Raw genomic sequence first — 20107 nt, 5'->3', positions numbered from 1 at the left:
TGTAACTTAACTGGAGCCATCCTCGAAACAGCATGGACACACAACACAATTTCTTAAACTACAGATTGAAGATACACAAAACAGACACCAGACATTGACAAACGGGACACTTGAAACAAAACCAACGTGGTGCCATGCTGATGCGACACGTTGAAAAAACCCTCCAAGGTCCATGTACAATTAAAGACAACAATGCAAACAAGGGAAGAGGCAACTAACAAAGACGCATGAAAGAGGGTTAGTGGGAGAGGAGTCTTTAATAGGATAATTTAAATCGACAGCGTACGACATATGATGTCTTCAGGAGTGGAATTCCACAGACGCATCCATATTTATAAGCTATTTTCAAATCAAAATGTGGGCCTGTGTGGGGAATTGAATTTACAGTTTACATTTGAAAACGGTCCTGAATGTTCAACCATTATTCTCACAGGAATATTGTTCCGTAACTCTTCAATCCTTTAACGACTTGGAAAATATAAAACTGCTACACCTTTTTGTTTTGTAAAAAATGTATATTGTATGGACCATTTGAATTGTTAATTTGGCCTTCCATACTAGATTGACTCGCTCGACCCCGCCCACAAGCCAAACGTCATGCTTTTGAAAAAGACTGGTACCTCCTGGTTCGCCCTGACAAGTTTTCTTAACTGAATGCAAGAGACAGGGTCAAGCACAGAAAATAATGATATTGAAGCGCTACGAGTACTTTCGTTCGTGCCAGAACTTGTCTCTGTGAATCACGTAACTGTCAGTGTCAGTTAATTTCGGCCTTAGAAATCGTCAACCCATGTTTCAAGGTAGGACACACTGTTGAAGGAGCACGCTCTGTACGAACATGTAGTTTTAATGATTCAACTAAGGCCATGAAAGCAGGTCTGATAGTAATGTAGTCAAGATGACCATAACAAGAACTAGGCTGCACTGATAGGCCTACGTTATCAGGTTAATTTATTCATGGTTGTGGGCTCATTTAAACTATTATTATTAATAGGGCCGAAAGGCTGCATGCCAATCTGTTGCTAGAGCTATGTCTAGGTCTTTGCTCCATTGGAAATGTGCGGAGACGCGTTGACAATAGACCTAGCCGCAGCTCAGGAAGCTCGTTTCGGACAAGTTTCATTTTGTATGACCTCTTGAGGGCGCTCTGTTAACAGGTCAGGGACCAAAAATAAGTAGATATCTAGGCCTACACACGAAAACATAAAACAAATCTGGTCTACCATGGGCCTACCAACGTACCAGTTCATTACTATTTTGTGAGCCCATTGGGTTTTTGCAGTAAGACTTGCCATCATCTACAGTAAACTCCAGCTAAGTCGGGACTCAAGAAATTATGACGACTTACACGAATGGCGACTGTAACTTAGTCATCATTTTGCTGACTTACACGTACACATGTATTGCCTATATGTACATTATGATTCCTTGCATTAACTCAATGGCTTTGATTTACCCTGGTTAATTTTTACTCCTATGGTCAATCCCAGCAAATTCGTTCTCGATTATTATCCTCAGGGGCTGCAAATTCGATAATTGATAGTCTGCCCCTAAGAACGAACCAAGGATGGCAAGCCACTTGCATATCACATCACGACTCAACAGTGCAGTACGTACATGTACGTGATACAGTTACGGTACAGAAAACATACACTCATCCACACACGCGCATTGGTTAAGTTCGTTCATTAAGGCAACCCCCAAAATGGACAGAGCGCATGCTGTAGCCCTAGAGGGGCTACTGGCATTGATGTACTCATGCTGGCTGATTATCAATAATAAGCTGATAAGCAGACATCAGTCAAGCAGTGTGGGACTTGTCACTTGACACTTCCTGGCAACCGCGGTGAAGAAAACTGATACCGAAGCACAATTTATTTTTAATGCCAACTTGCACAAAGCCATTTTTGTGGTTTTTTTGGAAAAGGGACCGAGAAAAACAAAATGACGACTTATAAATGCTGACTTACAAAAGAAATTTTCAATGGAAATGCAATACAGACGATCGGGACTTTTGTCAAAAGGCCGACGTACTGAGTACCAAGAAAAAAAATTTAAAATTAATGGGACAAATGCTCCTATTGAACAAATTACAGGTAAAATCAAAAACCAATCTAAAGGTGATAGGCCTATTTCGGAAAACTTTGGCCACCCATACAAGTTTCAGGTAAAATGAGAATGGTCTATTGGAAAGTCCCGGCATGTTTTGGCATTTAATGTTTGTGGAATCCTCGTTAGCCATAATTGAGATTCAGCCCTTGGTTTTGACACCTTACGTACGTATTTCAGCAAAATGTGGTTAGTTTTGTTCAATTGACTGAAATCAATAACATTTTTTGAAAAACAAAAGAATCATTGATTTTTTTTTTCTAACTCAGGTTTGGAAAAAAAATTGGCGATATAAAGCAATATTGCTAATATCATTCCATGCATTTTGATTTTAGTTGTACAGGTTTGCGGTACTCAACATTTCAGACAGTATGCTTTGTTCATCAGGATTTTCTTAAAAAAAATGAGATGATTCCGTTTTTGAGACTTGTATCATGAGGACCCAATCATGATATTGTCAACTCACATACTTGGCGCAGTTGCTGTTTCTGCCATTCAGTGAAATCACTGACGTGATGCAGACATATCCGGCTTTCACCCTAGAACTATGGGGCTTGTCGTTTGGCCTCTCAGAACAAGCCCCTTAGTTCTTGGGTCAATCTGGACTCATCCACTAGGCCAAGGGGGCACTTCGAATTGGAGTTAGAATCAAGCTTTACCAAATCATGTGACATTTTTGTGCTATGTAGGCATATATTTTGTGCACACTACCGTCGATTAGAGAGGGAAAACACTAAGCATGACCAGAAAAAAAACGACTTGCTTATAGGTGTGGTTTTTATTGAAAGCTTTTGCCGGTGTTTTTTATTATTTTTTATATATTTTTCTTTTCCCCATATCCTTTTCAAATGACCAGTTTCGAGGGCCCTGAATCGTTCATCATTTTGGAGAGGAGCAGGATTGATGCAAAGTGTTGTCTTCCGCCCCGTTACCATGGCAACAGACCGGCCAGTTGAGGCAAACATCAGGAGGAAGCTGACAGAGATGTTTCAGGTTTGTGAGTGAGACTTGGTTAGGAAGGAGTTGAGGTAGTACTAAATCTGCCTGTTCAAGTAGTCAGTTGGTTCTTTTCACATCCATTTTCTTCTTGATGCAGGGCTCGAAAATAAAGGGCACAGGTAGCTAAAATGCACCCGTTTGTCTCAGAAATGCACCCGTAAATCATAAAGACAGGTGCAAGCCCATCTGATTCCATTGTTGTAGTGAAGAATACATGTACCTGAACATTTTCACCCTTTGTTTCTACTTTTGTCATGAAAAATACCTGAACTTTTTGACTTCACTTTGGATCATCCTTGTCATGGAACCATAACACGGTACAATTTTTTTTACGGTGTCACTGAGCCCCCGCCGCAGTCTTGCATGCAATGCATGCACACACATGAACGTACTTACCTACCTGTTTTACATACAAAGTGTGGACATTCCTTTGGTCTTCTGTGGTTAAGAAAACTTGATGAAAATGCTCCTTTTTCTCCAACCAGGATAACTCCTTCAAGCTGGATTTTTAATAATGAGTTCCTGGAGGGTTCCTCTTCATTTTGCCATGGATAACCTTCACTCCAAAATGCCTCTGAAACTGGTTTTCAGAGAGGGGAAAATATTGTGTGGATGTGTGCGAGTCCACTCAACGCCATCGCACCCTACATTATGTGGATTTCTTTTGTGCAGAGGTCCACACTGTTCTCCACACCTACACACACACATACCCGCGGCCAGTGTCACGATTGTGCTGAATGGTCTCCACAGTGGCCGTGTCTGAATTGATACGGATGGAATTTACACACGATTGTATGAAAACTGGCCGCGACCACAACCTCTTACACTCGTGCGTAAATTCAAGCCAAACGAGTGGATTCAGCTTAGACTTTCGCCGGTACCAGTCATAGCTTGAACATGTGGTTTTGAAGGCTGCTCAAAAACAGCTGAAACCCGCCAAAAGTCTCAGCCTAATTCACTCGTTTGAAAACCGGGCGATTGCTGCAGTTAGGTCCTTTTTACGTCTGTGTGCATATGCACGTTACAAAGGCCCGCTGCCCAACTGTTGGCATCGCGGCACTAAGCACAAACTCAAAGCAACTGCAAGGACCTGGGTCTTTGCTTTTTTTTTCTTGAACATATGTCTTTTAATATTGTATGGAAGCTACTTGCTCCCGTCAACTGACAAATTCAACTGTTTAGGGAGCAATACTTGCTCCCCTGATGATTAGCCCAATTTCGAGCCCTGTGATGTACAGAAAAATAGAATGATAGTTTCATTAAAAGTTGGGAAAAAATATAAATTGTTTTACATCAGCCAGAATTTCATTTCCTGTTCAACTTAAAGCTCGGATTATATTAATTAATATCTTGCCACAGTCATAATTAATGTGAAGCTGTAAGAGCTGATTTAAATCGAATTATTTAGTACTTGAATATTCAACATTCCATTCAATTGCATGTTTGGGTATTCGGTTACATGAATACCAAATTCCCCCAAACTTTCCCGAATTCTCAAAAGAGTGAATATTTGAATTCTTGGTGTTCAATCAAATATTTGTCACATCCCTAGAAGCTATGTAATATGCAGTTTTATGAATTGTTATGATTGAAAAAAAAAACGTTTTGTGACATCAAATATTTGACTGAGAGGAAATATAAAGCAAGTCACATTCCACAAACCTTCAGCTCCAATTGTCCCGTCATTTTACTGTTGTGCAGCCTGTCCACCTCGACGTCATCAATGAGAGCTCTATGCACAATGTTCCCCGGGGCTCAGAGACACACTTCAAAGTGGTGGTTATCTCCGAGAGGTTTGATAAGGAGAGCCTGATCAAACGGCACCGTCTCGTTAACGAGGCTCTGAAGGATGAGTTGGATGGACCCGTCCACGCTCTATCCATACAGGTAAGAACATCCTGAATCGTTTTGAGATCAAGATGTTGTGGTTTACTGAGGCTGTATCCCTCCTGTTTATTATCTCCCCAATGCAATAGCATTTGGCACAATACATGTTACTCATCAGACTGGAACTGATTAGTCGACTCTGGCAAGCTCAGTGGTTAAGCAGTAAGACATCTGGGTTCGAGTCCCACCCAAGGGAACTTGTGATTTGTTTTTCTTTTTTTCTGTTTTTCACAAGCCTTTTGAACAACATGAGAACACAGCTTTTATAGATACATGTCCGTGAAAGGCAAAACACCAAATTAAAATGTACATGGAACTACTGGGAGTTGAATGGCGGTGGCGTCGAATGAATTGTAAATTTTTGGCCATGATTTCTGCCCACCACAGAGAAAATAGAAATGACCGGTGCTGTCTGGAGTGAAAATCGGGTGTCTGAAACAACTTGATACAAGAAACAAGCTCACTATTTACCTGTACACCTGAAGGGTAAATATTAAATTCCATTTTCAACTTGTGTATTTGTTTTTGCGTATGTGTACTTCTCCACAGGCCAAGACCCCTGCCCAGTGGAACCAGAATGCCAGTGTCAGCAAATCCCCACCTTGTCTGGGTGGAATGGCCAGGGAGCAAGCACAGAAGGACCAGGCGAGGTGACATCCACAAGCTGTGGGTGGTGTGGCCGAGGAACAAGCACTAAAGGATCAGGTAAAGACACATCAGCTGGGGTGTGGCCAGGGAACAAGCACAAAAACATAGAGGCCAGGGCAAATGACATCCACAAGCTGTGGGTGGTGTGGCCGAGGAACAAGCACAAAAGGATCAGGTAAAGACACATCAGCTGGGGTGTGGCCAGGGAACAAGCACAAAAACATAGAGGCCAGGGCAAATGACATCCACAAGCTGTGGGTGGTGTGGCCGAGGAACAAGCACAAAAGGATCAGGTAAAGACACATCAACTGGGGTGTGGCCAGGGAACAAGCACAAAAACATAGAGGCCAGGGCAAAGGATATCCTCGAGCTGTGGATGGAGTGGCCCGGGAAAAGGCATAAAAAAGACCAGTTAATGTATACCCAGCAAGATATGGGATAGAGGGGTACCCCCCCCACATGTCCAATCCCTACACACATTCTAGACTATTGTTACCTAACACATCCCCCTAGATGTCTGTAAAGAAATCCTGAGATTCCGATCAAACACTGACCAACACAAAGGTAGGGGTGGTGCTCTCCATCCCATATCTTGCTTCATATGTGTTAATGTTAGGTCTGCAAGCTCTGGTGTGACCAGGGATCAAGCACAAAAGGACTTGGTATTTACATCATTTGGAGTGGACAGGGGATGAGTGCTAAACTCAAGATAATTTAAATCCATGGATCGTTTCAAGGAAGTTCCATGAGTAGTGCCATTTCTGAGACTTTTTGAGTGTACGTTGATTTTCAAGTACAGATTCCCAGGCTGCTTGAGCTGCAGGCTCTCCTCGTGAACAAGAGGGAATGCATTTTAACCACTTGCTGCTGGGGGACCCGTTTTCGAGCACATAGGCTTTATACATGGAGCCGGGGACCTGAAACCGGGACAAAAGAGCTGGGCCTTGTCACAAAAGACCGTGCTCGGTACAAAAGACTGAGCTGCTGGGCATTACGGACATTTTTTCACTCTCAATAGTGGAGATAATCCAGCCTTGTTTTGAAACAGTACACCATGGTTTGGGGCATTTAGAGCAAGCGGATTACCACCCAGGACAAACGCACTCCACCACCGCAGCGATGAGCCACACAGCACCGCTGCATGCTAATCTGGCCCCTATTGAAAAGAGGTCAGCAGCGCACAATGCCAGGTTCATGAACAAAAGAACGTTATATAACACCACACAATCTGGGCTCTTTTTACAAGGCTGCAGGCCTGGCTTAAATTCTCAGGTGTCAATATTTTTTGTTTGTCAGGCTAGAGTGGCCACCAGACAGTAATTCGGGTGGATGTAAACATCCATTAAATAAAATGATGAATATTTGAAGAATTTTGAAAACGGAGAATCTCGAAAATCGCCCGTATGTGTGCACTGCATGCCATTTTTCATACCACCCGGCAGCAAGTGGTTAACAAAGCATTGATGTCTTGCAGGGCAAACATGCAATGCATGGAGTTTACAGATTTGTGGTGTTTATAGTTTGGAATGTGAACAGCCAGTTTTTATTTGAATGCATGGTTTTGGCAATTTGGTATTTTGGACACCAGCTCCAAAAATCGCTTTCATCTGTTAACATTTAATAAGAACTGAAACATTGATCCAAGTGAGCATGATTTGTAAAGATGAAGTATCTCTGTACAGTATTGTTTCTGTTTGCAATGTAACTTGTATGGGTGGTCCCAGATCTTAAAGTTACTATTGAATCTTGCACAGTAGTTGCTTCCTATCTGGGAAATACAAGCTTGTCTGTGGTAACTCAAGCCACTTGCCTCTGACTACCTTACGAACTTGTGTTGTTTCCAGCCGCAGTCGCAACTTTGGAACAAGCTTTGGCCTCAAAAAAGAACAAAAAGACATCCCAGTTTTCTCTAATGGTAGCATTGGTTTATTACCGTCTGTCAAAACAGATTTTGTTCTCATCTTTAAACGTAACTGTACATCCCTCTCTTGAACTATACAAGAAAAAGAAAGCTCCTTGTGAATTTACATCACCATGGTGGGCTGTAATCCGGCCATCTTGGAAAAAGAGGTGAATCAACATTACATGTCCATGTGACCAGCTATGTAACAATTTCACATGTTGATATCGAACTGGCTAATTGTGATACAGCCTGAAAGTATTCATGTCCTGAGAAGTATTTCTATTTTTGGTGTGGGCAAACAAAGTGTACAACCAAAATACTGCTTACTCAATTCTGCACCAGAATATTATCACGGACCCATCAACCCCAAATCTTTCACCCGTCGGAGTATGGAGGACGGTTGGGGTCACCAATACATGGATGGCTTAGCACCATGATATGTCCAGTGAGATGTCCAGAGTTTGGAAATAGTTTCCTGATTCTTTCTTAAAATTCCAATTGTCTTGTTCTTTGATCATCTTAAGGCAAGATTACATGTACAAGCAACTTACTGTCTCATCTCTCTACTTTCTCGCCATAATTTTTTTTGTAATTTTCCCCCATATTTTTTTTAACAAAAAGCAGTCTCTGTATTTACAATAAATTACACAGTTTTAAATACTGAATATATGATGCGGTCTTATGTGATGGCTTGGGATTTTCAAATGAAACACCAGCAGGCTGCATTTGCTGAATACAGGAAAAGCCCTACTGATTCTCTCTAAGATGTTATTTTAAAACAAAGACCAAAGGTTGGCATAAATTTGCATAAAACCCATGATTTTTTTTTTCTATCACATTTCCTCAATGTGATCAATGCTAGTAAAACCATCAAGAATTGACCGGCAGAGCAAATACACATGCGAATCTTTTTGTTTTGTAATGGTTCGTGTATGTGTAATAAGTAAACCTTAGTTCAAATTTGTCCTTTTATCTGTCCGAAGCTTTGATGATCAACTTTAGTCTCTAAAAGCATCACTTCCACCAATTCACGACAGCACGACTTATTTGGAATTTGAGATTTTTTCCGAGACCCATTACATCATAAGACTTAACTATGTTGAGTGCAACCTGGCAAAATTGCAACAATAGAGGGCACTGTAAACAGAATCTGAGTTACATTTGAACACTTCCAAAAAATTACACATCCAATTATTAATCCAGTTACAAATCCCAACTGAAATACATGTGAAAATGTCCAGGCATTGAGGAGACAGTTCCTTTCATTTGGAGAGTCGGGACTACGTCATGGAAAAATATTTGTCCCCATAACATTCTGATCCCAACAACGTGTTTCAACCATTGAACACCTCTTGTTCACACAACTATGAATAAGTATCCCACCCCCCCAAGTACTCAGTGTAAACTAATAAAACAGCGCCCTCCACTGAAATTAGCCAGTCACATTTTCAACATCTAATGTTAGAAGGAAACACACAGTCCAGTCAGCCTTTAGGGAATCGGACGATTTCAGTAAGAAAACACTTCCTTAAATATACATACTTCTACTTGACACATTTACCAAACAGTGCGATAATTCACATCACTGATTCCTTGTATCGGTATCTGTTTACCAGACAGAAAAATGGGATTTATACCCCGGAATCTAACTGAAAGTTTGTCAGAAACAAATCGTTTTGTGTGATTTAAAGTGTGAAAAATAAAAATCTCATAGAAATTTCATGCCCCGCTCAGATAAACGTTTCTGAATGAGGTGCACTGTAAAAATTTAAAACAAAACAAATTCTGAAAGATGCAGGACTTCTAGACAAAGACCCTGAAAGTACAAGTTTTCCTTTCAATAAAAACTCTTAGAATCAAGCGCCCAATTTTTGAAAAGACAGCAGAAAGAACATCTCAACAGTAACAAAAAAATAAACACTGGAAAATTTGTCTGTCAAAAAAAGAAATGTCCAAACTAATCATTAATATTTTTTAATTAAAATAAAAGTCCTCTCGTGTATGACTCTGAATACATTTAAACTTCTTATATACAAAGATATGCAGGCTTTGTTTAAATTTTTTTTCATTTATACATCTCAAGATTCCACAGCTATTTTGAGCTTCATGATTGTAACGCCGCCTACTAACACCAGCAAATCAGGAAATGCAGATTTTAGTCAAGATTTTAGATAAAAGTTCTACGTTATGTTCAAACTTATGCAATGTGTTCAAATCATCCCACTCTCTTTCCTTGTTCCAGTGTTCATATGCCAAGCCTTACAAATTCTTATAAAGCCAAAAAGTCAACTTTTTTCCAAAAGCATGAACATAAATAAAAATCACTTGACCTTTGTCAACTTGCCACAATGTCTGTATATATACCCAGCATAAATGCAGCTTGGGCCCGTGAGGGAAAATTTATTGTTCTTGAGCGGCCACAAAAGAAGCTTGACTTCAGAGTCGGCATCCACAGAAGTGTCAATGTGATGACTGCATGAGTTCAACCCAACACTGGCTTTCACTGCTGACTGTGCTACGGGTCAAGCGCCCTCTGTTGACATTATTTCAGGAGGCTGAGACAAAGGCTATCCTTGGGTATCAACCAGACTTGAGAACTGAACGATTCCTTCATGCTGAGGGAATGAGACAGGGTGTGTTCTTTTTCCCAAGCAGTTATGTCTTGGCCCAGTTCCCAGCCACCCCCAAATCCCGGCTTGGTTGTGGGACCTGTCCTGTTAGGTGCAAAGCTCTCCCGTCATCTGCAATCTCTTTGTGGAAAATGCGGGTAGGGACAAGACCCTTGACAATCGGCTCTACTCCGGAGTGATCACAATACAGTTCCTTCATCATCAGCTGATAAGCAAGATTTCCCTTTGGGAGGCCCTGACATGACCTGAATGGCCTAGCTGAGCTTTGCTCATGTGCATACACTTTAGAAGCTGACATGCTCCGGGCACTTTTTCAAACTGAATAGTTTGAGTTCTGAGCACATAGTGTTCAACACTTTGGTCCAACCAGCTGCACGAGACTACTTGTTGGCCGCGTTGCACTGCAATCTGTAGAATAAGAGTAGAACCAGCATCTGGTTAGTCTTTGTTTCAAGCAATGCGAGTACTTCACTAGATTAGATTTCAAGTGTGAAGCAATAAAGCGGGTGAAGTTGAAAAGCAGATGCCATTTTGCCCAGCAAAATCAGATTGGGGTAAGTTCATGCAAATTACAGACAGCTCAAATTTAAGCATCCAATCAAATTCCTCTGCCACCAAAAAAAAACAAAAAACAGTTAAACTACAGAACTGGGCCTGACCATGATTTCTAGGGGCAGAAAGTTTGGAGGACTTACTTCAGCGTCTTGTACTGCTCTCTCTCATAGTTTGTTTCAGGTCCTTCACTCTCGTACGATGCCAAGTAAAGTGCTGTGAGAAAAATAATACTACATTAACCAACGCTTTGTCAAGATCAACTCATGAATTATTCATAACTTTTTCCCAACAAGTTTTTAATCAGAGATTTATGTCAGTCATATTTCTGTTGTACTCACTCTTCTTTTTTTTATAAAATTCAAATAATTCAGAAGAAAAACCCTACTCTGTTCAGGATTTAATATGGATTTTCCAGGAATACAAAATGTCATTCACCACTTTGGAAACATTAGCTTTGATAAGATAACACAGTGACGTAACAGAAGTATCTGAACGACAGCGTTCTGGGGCTCCATCCAAATCAGCTGTTAGCTCATCTGGGTTGGCGCAGTTGTCTAGATTGGTCACAGAAAGTCTACAAGAAGTGCAACTTCAGTTTGTGCTTACAATTTTCTGAGAATACAGGTGCTGTGAGAAGATAGTTGAGGCCTTGGCGGTCCCTTGGGTACGGGCATTCCACCTGCTTCCATGTCATGAATTCCGTCACTTGCTTTGCCGTTTGCCAAAATTTCTGCAGGAGGAGGAAATCCAAAATAACAACTTATCATTACCACTGCAGGTCTTGTCAAGGGCACTGCATCGGTTATGTGCTGGTAAATTGGATGGGGAGATGTCACATGATTCATGTCAGCTGCTGATTGCATATCACATGACTCAGAGCAAGCATGCCATTGGTTGCTTGGCTGTGTATTTGATTGGTGTGTCACAGTGCAATTTGCAGACTTGAACAACAGAAACGTGTGCCTATGCTGCCTTTGCAATCAATTGAAAAAGTGGCACTTGACCAAATATCTTGTTGATGACTTTCGGGTGGGGAAAAAAGAACAACAGATCTAATGGAAACTTTTGCAAAAACATGAAAAAGGGATGGACAACTAGCGATGGAAGGGAAGTGGCGATTGATTACCATTATCCGCTATTAAAATCTGCTGCATATGTGGCCTTAAGCATTTGGTATGAGTCAACAGCCCAACTGTCAAAAATTGACACATTCACATTACTCATATTTCTGCTCGGGTTTATTTAGGGCACGACTGATCCAGAGGTCGGAGTGGTTAGCCGTTAATTTCAACCTAAACAAAAACTGCGCTTTCACATTTTTGCCGGCATTGACAAACCACAAATTAGGCTGTTGAATTCTCATCCTTGAAGTCATAAGTCCACTCACACTCATAAATATCTTTGGTGTCGAAAATTAAACACAAAACTTTAACCCGTGGTCAATATCTCCAAACTGGAGGTCATGCCAGCTAAATGCCAAGTACAACGCATATTTTGGGGGGGCCAGGCACCTTAACCCACACCTCTTGTCAAGCAATAAAAATTGTGTGTACTTCAGGCTAGGGTTCAGCGATAAACATGCAAATAAAAGGATGTTTGGCTAGGCCCATCTGGCGTGTTAAAGGGATTTGTGAAATTCGCTGCAAGACATTTCAGTGTTTCAGAGGCCTTTGCAACCCACCTGGAAGTTGATGTAGCCGTTGGCCAGCTTGTTCATACAGCCCTCGTTCAGGAAGTAAAGGTCCTTGACAAACAAGCTGAAGAAGGGAATGACAATCTTGTCGCAGGCTCCGTCCTGGGCCCCCAAGGCTCTCTGCATGGCCGCTCGCAGAGACTGGCGGTACGTGTTGAAGTTACCCGTCGGGTCCATCTGGTGCTGGGGATGGCAACAATCGGAAAGTGATCACTGTTACTAACATCCCAGGTCGGGGAACACAGGATTCATGCCAAAATATCAACCCTGATTTTTATATGTAATTTTAAATTCTCTGTGTTACCACCTCAATCCAGGGAGGGTTACCAGCACTGAACTTGTCCAACTCAATGTTGGTAGACCCCTTGCCTTTCACTTGTTAATGGTTTTCTAACTTATTAACGTCTATTGCTCTCAGGAATACATGCAATGCTGCAAACCCGAGAAAAGGCAGTCGGGGATCACTCAGCAAGTGACTCAATCACTCACAAATTATCTTGCAAAATTCTGAGGGGCGTTATTGGGAGGTGAACCATTCCTTACATTTGGAAGGACTTGCTTGCTTGGTAAACAACAATATTGCGGTTACAAATAAATGATTGGACCGTTTGTACTTTTGTTTCAGTCCAGAGCATAATCTGTGCTCTTACCTCCAGAATCTCAAACTTGTCCATGTTGACTTTGCCCCACGTCTTCTTCAGTCTCGTGACTGGGCTGAGATTCAAGCCAGCTATACAAGAAACAGAGAGGACTTTACTCATTTATCGTAAAATGTACTTGATTTGAAGAAATCATAACTGCGTCTAGCGGGTTTGGGGTAATTCCGCTGAACAGCTTTCACCAAGCAGGGAACCTCTGCTGGCGAAAAAAACATTAATCATCAACAACAGGTAATGCACATACACCGGACAGATGCATAATGTGCCACATCTACATTTGATCCCAGGAAGGACATTTCCTCAACTTCCTAAAGGAAGAAGTCGTTGTCCCACCCAAGCTTTCGGCACATTGTTGAATTGTGTCCCGATAATTCTTCTCTTTTGAAGTCATGCATAACAAGGCTGCAGGATTTGACTAATAAAAAATGGACAAGAAGTGGACAATTCATGGGTGCTAGTATCACTGTTGTTGACGTAAACATTACACTTATTTATGGTTCTACCGCAAAAAAATTTCCCAGTACTTCAAATAACGAATGTCTCTTCTGTGGTATTTTCATTGCAATGAAAGCACTGATCTCTCTCTTCCTTCCGAGGCCCCGTCTACAAATTGACTACTCACACATGATGGCCATGAGAGAGTTGAAGTTGCCGATGTTGTAGCACTCGCGAGCGACATCGATGAAGTACTCGATGAGCTTGGCGCGGTGCTTCTTCTTGATGTGCATGCAGACCTCGGTGGCCACCAGGTAGCTGAGGCGGTTGAACCACTCCACATAGGCCTCCAGGTTCTTGGTTCTTTTCAGGTCCAGTAACCGGAGCTAAGCACAAATAACGTAAAGGGGGATAATGTCAGTCTGTGGCGGCAAAGGTATGGGAGCATTACAGGATGCTGACCAGCCTATATATAAAGGTAAGCCGAGTGGTTCAGTGGCTGATGTGAGCGTACTAGTTTGCAGCAGGTCCATTGTTCGATTCCAGCTCCGGTCATTTCACATTTCACTATTGAGTATCCTGGTATGTTTTGGAGTCCACAAGTTAATGGCGTTCCGCACATAATGCGGATATTTTGCAATACAGACATATGCTTTTAAGAGAAACTAAAATGATGGTAAAGGTTCAAATCCCACTTACAGACATATGCTTTTAAGAAAAACTAAAATGATGGTAAAGGTTCAAATCCCACTTACAGACATATGCTTTTAAGAGAAACTAAAATGATGGTAAAGGTTCAAATCCCACTTACAGACATATGCTTTTAAGAGAAACTAAAATGATGGTAAAGGTTCAAATCCCACTTACAGAACTTACCGCAGCCTCGTTCTTCTCCTCCTTCATGAATGATTGCACAAACTCCTCGGGTCCAATGTTGGCTAACCGCTCCTGTGAGGAAGCCGGTTTGAAGGTATAGGATTATATTTAGCACAACAATGAAGTTAACACAAACAGAACCGTCACAAGAAATATTGTTTGTATTTTCTTTGGTCTTGAAAGATGCACACAGAAAAACTGAATCATTTATCAAACAGTCTTCTGGGTTAATTTTGTTAATCTTTCGACAAGTAAATTTCTCTCGCATTACTTACCAGCTCAATGTGGGTGAGCTGCTGGGCTAATACGTAAGCACTCGGGCAGACGTCGATGATGTTCGTCTGGAATGCTGCCGGATTTGTCCTCAACGAGTGCATTCTCTCTGTGGCGGCTGCATTGACTCTTGACAGGACATCTTCGTACTTCTCTAATGTGGCCAACTGCGCGGAAGTAACAACAGTCAACAAATAAAACTAACTACACACTTTCATCCAAACCTATGGTCAAGATTCATCAGCGCAAATCATTTAACTGACAAGAGAGGAATGATTTTTTGATTCACAATCTATTTTTCAGTAAGTAAATCTCTAATATAAAGTCACTGAACTTCATTCTAAAAGTAAACTGATTCAAACTTAAATAATAAGTTTCTACAAGACTTTCTTACGTTGTAAAGACCAGATTGAGGGATGTTGTTGCAATATGCTCACACATAGAAAAAGAGTTTTTTTAAACCTTCCAAATCCTTTCTAAACTTCACCAGAAGATGAGGAAGGATTTGACGAGGAGTTTTACGGAGGAGCGGACTTCTTTTGAGAAAACAGGAGACAAACGACACCTAGTCCAACTTGAGCACACTGTGTGCGATTTCACAGCAATCACGACCACTCTCCATTACCTTTCTGATTAATGCCTGCATAAGCTGACCCACGTTCTTCCTGAGGCTTTGGTCCACCGCCACACACTTCTGTGTGATGTCCCTTAGGTGCCTCATCATGCGCTCGTCTCTGAAGTCATACGGAAATGTCTCTGTCCACTCACTGGAAAAGAAAGAGATCCCTGGTCAACTGACTAACTAGACATCTCGAGCTTATTAGGGGGTTGTTTAATAGTAAAATTAAATTCTGTAAGTGCCAATTAACCTGCTGGTGCAAGTAGTCTTAAGATTAGTTTTGTTGTTAATCCTCAAATGACACCGAAAATCAGTGGCATGAGCTATCTCGTGACTAGCTTGGCCAAAGGCTTGATTTGAAAGAACATACATCCCAAAGACCAATTTAAACATCCCTGTCTGTCAAGAAAGTCACCTTAGTACTTGGCACACACATCCTTCCTACTTCCTGCAACAAAGCCCACAACAGTGGCATGACTTGGGGCATGACTCAAAAATATGGGGCATTCCCCCCTCCTCCCACTTAATACCTGTGACCCCTCCCTTCCTTTTTAGAATCTGAGAAGGAAAGAAACTGCCACGACAAAAACACCTCCCACGCAAGTGCCCCTTCCCTCCAATAAACAAGCCCCACCCTTTCATTCTCCACACCGAGAACTCACATGAGCAACTGAAGGAGCTTGAGGCTAAACTTCTTGGAGGACTCCCTGTCCACGTCGGGGCTGCCCAGCTTCTGTTGCCGGATGCAGACCTGGCAGACATCGTGTAGGAGCTGGTGGGGTTTGATGAAGAGGCGGGAGTTGAGGAGGAAGGCAAACAGGTAGGTCCTCTGCAAAGAAGTAGGAGGGGAAGATTTAAAAACAAAAAAATTGGCTACTTGGGTATGAGCAGCATAAGGAAGGCTTCAGGAAATGTAGTACAGGACGGGCCAAGGCCAGTGTCAGAAATTGAACCAGATTTTAAAAAAAATCAATAGTAACTTAGCAGTCTACATTGTGTACAGAAATTGAAAGAGATTTTTAAAGAATCAATAGTAACTTAGCAGTCTACACTGTGTACAGAAATTCAACCAGATTTTAAAAAACCAATAGTAACTTGTGTACAAATTGTATGAAGGCTAGTCATCAGACTGGCAAGAGTCAAGGGTCTTATATACAGAATATAAAATACTTTTTCATTTCAAACTCTTCCACTTTGTTTGAAACCAAACCTTTCTCAGATCTCCATATAGTTATAAAAGAGGATTCAGCTCATCATTGATGTAGTAACAATATGGGTACAATGGTCACTGGCCAACTGTTATGAGAAAACTCTGCATTTGTGTGATAACCTGCCATAACTCTTGTCTTAGTCCCTACAACATTGGAACGGCTAAACCCCTTTCCCACTGCCTTCTTATTCCTCCTTGTGTCATATGAGATTCAACAGATATGGAGCATTAAATCATTCCCTGGCGGTGCTGTCAGCAAGCATTAAAATCATTGGCGTGTTTATGAGAATGTACTTCGAATGCGTTCATGGATCCCATGAACTACATAAGCGAAAGAGGCTGTGACCATGGGGGGGGGTACTAGACGTGTTTACACGAGACAGCATTCTGTGCAGCCTCAATGCCACATGTGTGACACATTAGACACCGACCGTAACATTTAACACAGACGTATACACAGGGGAGTTGCCCTTACGCTGAAGAAAAATAAAATTTGGACTGGGCAGAAATGTCTACTGAACACTGTGCTGTGGTGCATGCTGTCAATTTCCAAAGGACCAGATATTAAGATAAGCTATTGACAGGATGGGGTAGGATGTCTCAACAAATAGCAACAATGTGTGTGGAAATGTAACTTGGAAAATTAATTCAGCGAGCATGGCCATAAAGATGGTAATTGAGAATTCCCCAGATGCAGGTGGAGAAACGTAGTCCACATTTAAGTTCAATTTACAGTGTCAGCACTGAATTTAATACCAAATTTTCTCAACTGATTTAGCGGGTCAAAGTGACTTTTCTTCTCAAAATCCTGACCTATATGGACCGTGGCTTTGGGGAAATCAATCAAAATCTAATCTGGAGGAAATTCCTGAAATCCCATCTGGAATTTTCCAGTCTGTCCTCATCAGAGGTCACAGTTAAAGTGTGCAGACGAAATCCAATATGGCTTCCACTTTATTTCAGATGGGGGCCCCTTAGCAGCCCATTAAATTCAAAATATAAACAAACCATTAGCTCCAGGGAGAAAAGAGGAACCGCAAAAGACGTCAGGAAGCCACAAGGTATTTTCAGACATGACACAGCTCGGGTTCACAGCTAAGGCACAGAGTGGCTTTTGTCAGGGACCACAGGAAATATAAGGATTATAGAATCTGGCCTTTGAGAAGCACAGACCACAAGACTTGAGTTAAATCCAGCAACATCCAGTCACACTGGAGTGAGTGGCTACCACACTGAATTCTGGTCACCCTCACGAGGTCATGGCTCTCTTTTTTTGGAATCATCAGTGTCAAGTGCAGTTGAACTTGTCGAAAGTCTTTCTGTGTGCAATTGAGGGAAATTTTTCATAAGAATTCTAACTATATGCTATTATTTTTGGCATTTCAAAGGAATACACAAGACATCAAGTAGAAGGCAAACTTCAATGAACACTGTCAAACATACGTCCAGGAAAAACGACATCACAGAATGATCAAACCCCCTTCCCGTTTTCCATACATGCATTAACAAAGGCACTTTTCCGCTCCTCATTTTAACCAACAAATCCCAACTCAACCTTGGCGAGTGACTAAAAAGCATTAGTGCTGGTCATGTCCTAACTATTAGACTACGGCTGAAAATACAAGTATCCATGGCAAATGCACAAAGCCATTTAGCAACTGGCTTCCATAGGTGTCTTTGCTATCTCATCCCATAACCACAACATTCCCGTCCCTACCAGTAGTTATCCAGTCACTACCACATGGCAATGACCCATGCCAGGCTATTTTTGTCGGTCCCCAAAGATGCAGAAAATGTGCTTCCATCCTTTCACAATCTTCCTTAGGTTTACAAGGGTTTTGGCACTTCTGGCAGATGAGTGGTTCTTGTCAGCTGCAATGGATATTTCTTAGCCTTGAGGTAATTAGGGGAAAAAAACTTGGACGTTGCACAGAGGCTTGTTCATCCTTGCGTCTGAACTGATTTAAAGTGTCCGGTGCACGTGTTATGATTCGAAGGGGTCATAATGCAATGGGACAGTTCTGCAAATCTCAGAGATAACTTACCAATCCGCAACATTACCACGGCACTATGACGGTCTATGTGTACCAAGCAGTGGTACGTCCCGTCCATCCACTTAGTGTAAGCCAGTAAAACCCATCTTTGCCCCACTGAAAAAGTGAAAATCATCACCCAGGTTCTCTTCTTTTATTTGCATGTACCGGCAGGGCCCTGGGGTGGGGCAGACAGTGAAGAGTACTGACTGTCAGAAAGGCCAAGACATCCTGTCATGCAAAATCCCATGCCAGGAGACATCTGCTGCTGGGCTTCTTGAAGGCCCATGGGATTAAGGTATTGATTGCTCAGCCAGTTTTCACACTCAAAATTTGTTTGCTGTTAACATCCAAGGACATGATTTCCAGCAGAGTCCGGTACATTCAGAGACCAGTTGGTTAAAGTTGTGTACGTGTTCCGGATGTCATTTCATATGAGTCATTACAGAACAGTACTTTTTCTAAAATAAGCAATAAAAACAGCAATCGACATGGAGTTTAACCACGTGCAATGCCTTCAACTTCTTTCTGTGCATGTTGCTTCAAAGTGCATTGTTTCAGCAGCGTAAACTTCTTCGCACTGCAATGCAAAATTCTTCAACATCTGTTGCATGCCAAAGGACTTGACAGACTGTGTGTACATTATATTAGGCGGCATCAACGTTCAGCATCTGCAGGTTCTTAAGTAAGAAATCCCTGAAGAGTTTTTGTCAGTCTCATAGCCCACTGACCCAGAGTATGCCCAGAGTTACAAGAGAAGACTTCTTCCTCTTAATATAACTTAGCAGAATTCCACGCAAAGATAATTATATCAAGAAATATTGGAGGCATGAGGTGAAGGTTAGGATCATGACAAGGGAGGGGGGGCTTGGTGTACCCACAGAGAAGAGTTGACAATGCAAGCTCTGTTCTACATCCTCATGGACCACCCCCAGAGCCAGTAACATCAGGCAGTTAAACAATACAAGAGAACTGGGCTTGAACCCTGAAAACAAACCACAGAGAACCTTGAAGAGAAGAGGCTGTGATATGAGCCATCCCCTCTCAACCACCAATGTGGAAACACGGTAGTTAATTGGTACTAAATGTTGGTTTACAGGGCCTTGGTGGTCTGGAAATTTAATAACGGCAGGGGCCTCCCAGGTGGGCCTGCACTGCAGTGTCCTACATGCATGCCATGTGTATGTGTTACTAGCCAAATGAAAGCCAGTCATCAACATGGGTGCTTGATGCTCAGAGCAATAGTCAAAAGTCCATCCAATCCAAAGCGAATGATCTAAATGTTGCAGAAGAACTAGGAGAAAATCACCTCTTGAGGAATCTTTGAAGCTCAGACGTGTCACCCACATGTAGAGTACATCCAATGCCTGCCTCTTGCAGAGCAAGGGTGGGGCACTCCTAAACATTGCCATTCTCATGTCCCCCTGCAACTGGCTCCCCTTCATGTATGACGTTTGTTCTGTCCAAAATTAGCCAGTAATTGGGATTTAATTGGAAGATTCCTTAAAGTAACACTTTGTCACAGCATGCGTCATCTGTCTTGAGGCGAGCCGGGCACACCTGTTAAGTTCAAAGTCA

The 20107-nt window shown here is 41.9% G+C and overlaps 2 protein-coding genes across 14 annotated transcripts in view; one reads left to right on the top strand and one right to left on the bottom strand.

Moving 5' to 3' along the window:
- Positions 1 to 609: 609 nt before the first annotated feature.
- On the top strand, positions 610 to 8154 carry LOC110973349 (uncharacterized). Of its 3 annotated transcripts, XR_015423386.1 has the most exons (5): positions 971 to 1619; positions 2966 to 3102; positions 4810 to 4995; positions 5545 to 5936; positions 6443 to 8154. XR_015423386.1 is itself a non-coding variant. In XM_022224096.2 (4 exons), exons 1-4 carry the CDS (start codon positions 791 to 793, stop codon positions 5647 to 5649), a joined length of 438 nt encoding a protein of 145 aa, XP_022079788.1. In that variant the 5' UTR covers positions 610 to 790; the 3' UTR covers positions 5650 to 8154. The 3 variants fall into 3 exon arrangements, 2 of the variants coding, with proteins under 2 accessions (XP_022079788.1, XP_022079780.1); XM_022224096.2 differs by lacking the exon at positions 971 to 1619 and adding an exon at positions 610 to 800 and having other exon boundaries at positions 5545 to 8154; XM_022224088.2 differs by having other exon boundaries at positions 5545 to 8154.
- LOC110973316 (ras-GEF domain-containing family member 1B-like) overlaps positions 7547 to 20107 on the bottom strand; it is a 104723-nt gene continuing 92162 nt past the window's right edge. For 9 of the 11 annotated variants that reach the window (XM_087130008.1, XM_087130009.1, XM_087130011.1 and 6 more), the window contains 10 exons: positions 15949 to 16115; positions 15293 to 15434; positions 14670 to 14834; positions 14386 to 14466; positions 13706 to 13904; positions 13075 to 13154; positions 12413 to 12607; positions 11338 to 11461; positions 10872 to 10944; positions 7547 to 10584 (listed from right to left, as the gene is read on the bottom strand). In XM_087130008.1, the coding sequence (XP_086986134.1) occupies positions 10557 to 10584; positions 10872 to 10944; positions 11338 to 11461; positions 12413 to 12607; positions 13075 to 13154; positions 13706 to 13904; positions 14386 to 14466; positions 14670 to 14834; positions 15293 to 15434; positions 15949 to 16115 (1254 nt within the window). In that variant the 3' untranslated portion in view covers positions 7547 to 10556. The remainder of the gene's footprint in view (positions 10585 to 10871; positions 10945 to 11337; positions 11462 to 12412; positions 12608 to 13074; positions 13155 to 13705; positions 13905 to 14385; positions 14467 to 14669; positions 14835 to 15292; positions 15435 to 15948; positions 16116 to 20107) is intronic. The other 2 variants (XM_022224022.2, XM_087130014.1) reach the window with 1 other exon arrangement.

Source organism: Acanthaster planci, linkage group LG19 (genome assembly GCF_054643075.1).
Source record: "Acanthaster planci isolate LZ-2023a linkage group LG19, COTS_SCS, whole genome shotgun sequence".
Lineage (NCBI taxonomy): Eukaryota > Metazoa > Echinodermata > Asteroidea > Valvatida > Acanthasteridae > Acanthaster > Acanthaster planci.
This window is presented reverse-complemented; position numbering and strand designations above follow the sequence as displayed.

Excerpts from the sequence above, each read along its gene's own strand:
- LOC110973349 (XM_022224088.2), top strand. The coding sequence starts at position 1,568 with ATGGCAAGCCACTTGCATATCACATCACGACTCAACAGTGCAGTACGT. Across the intron at positions 3,103-4,809 it reads AGCTGACAGAGATGTTTCAG|CCTGTCCACCTCGACGTCAT; the intron begins GTTTGTGAGTGA and ends ACTGTTGTGCAG. Across the intron at positions 4,996-5,544 it reads TCCACGCTCTATCCATACAG|GCCAAGACCCCTGCCCAGTG; the intron begins GTAAGAACATCC and ends ACTTCTCCACAG.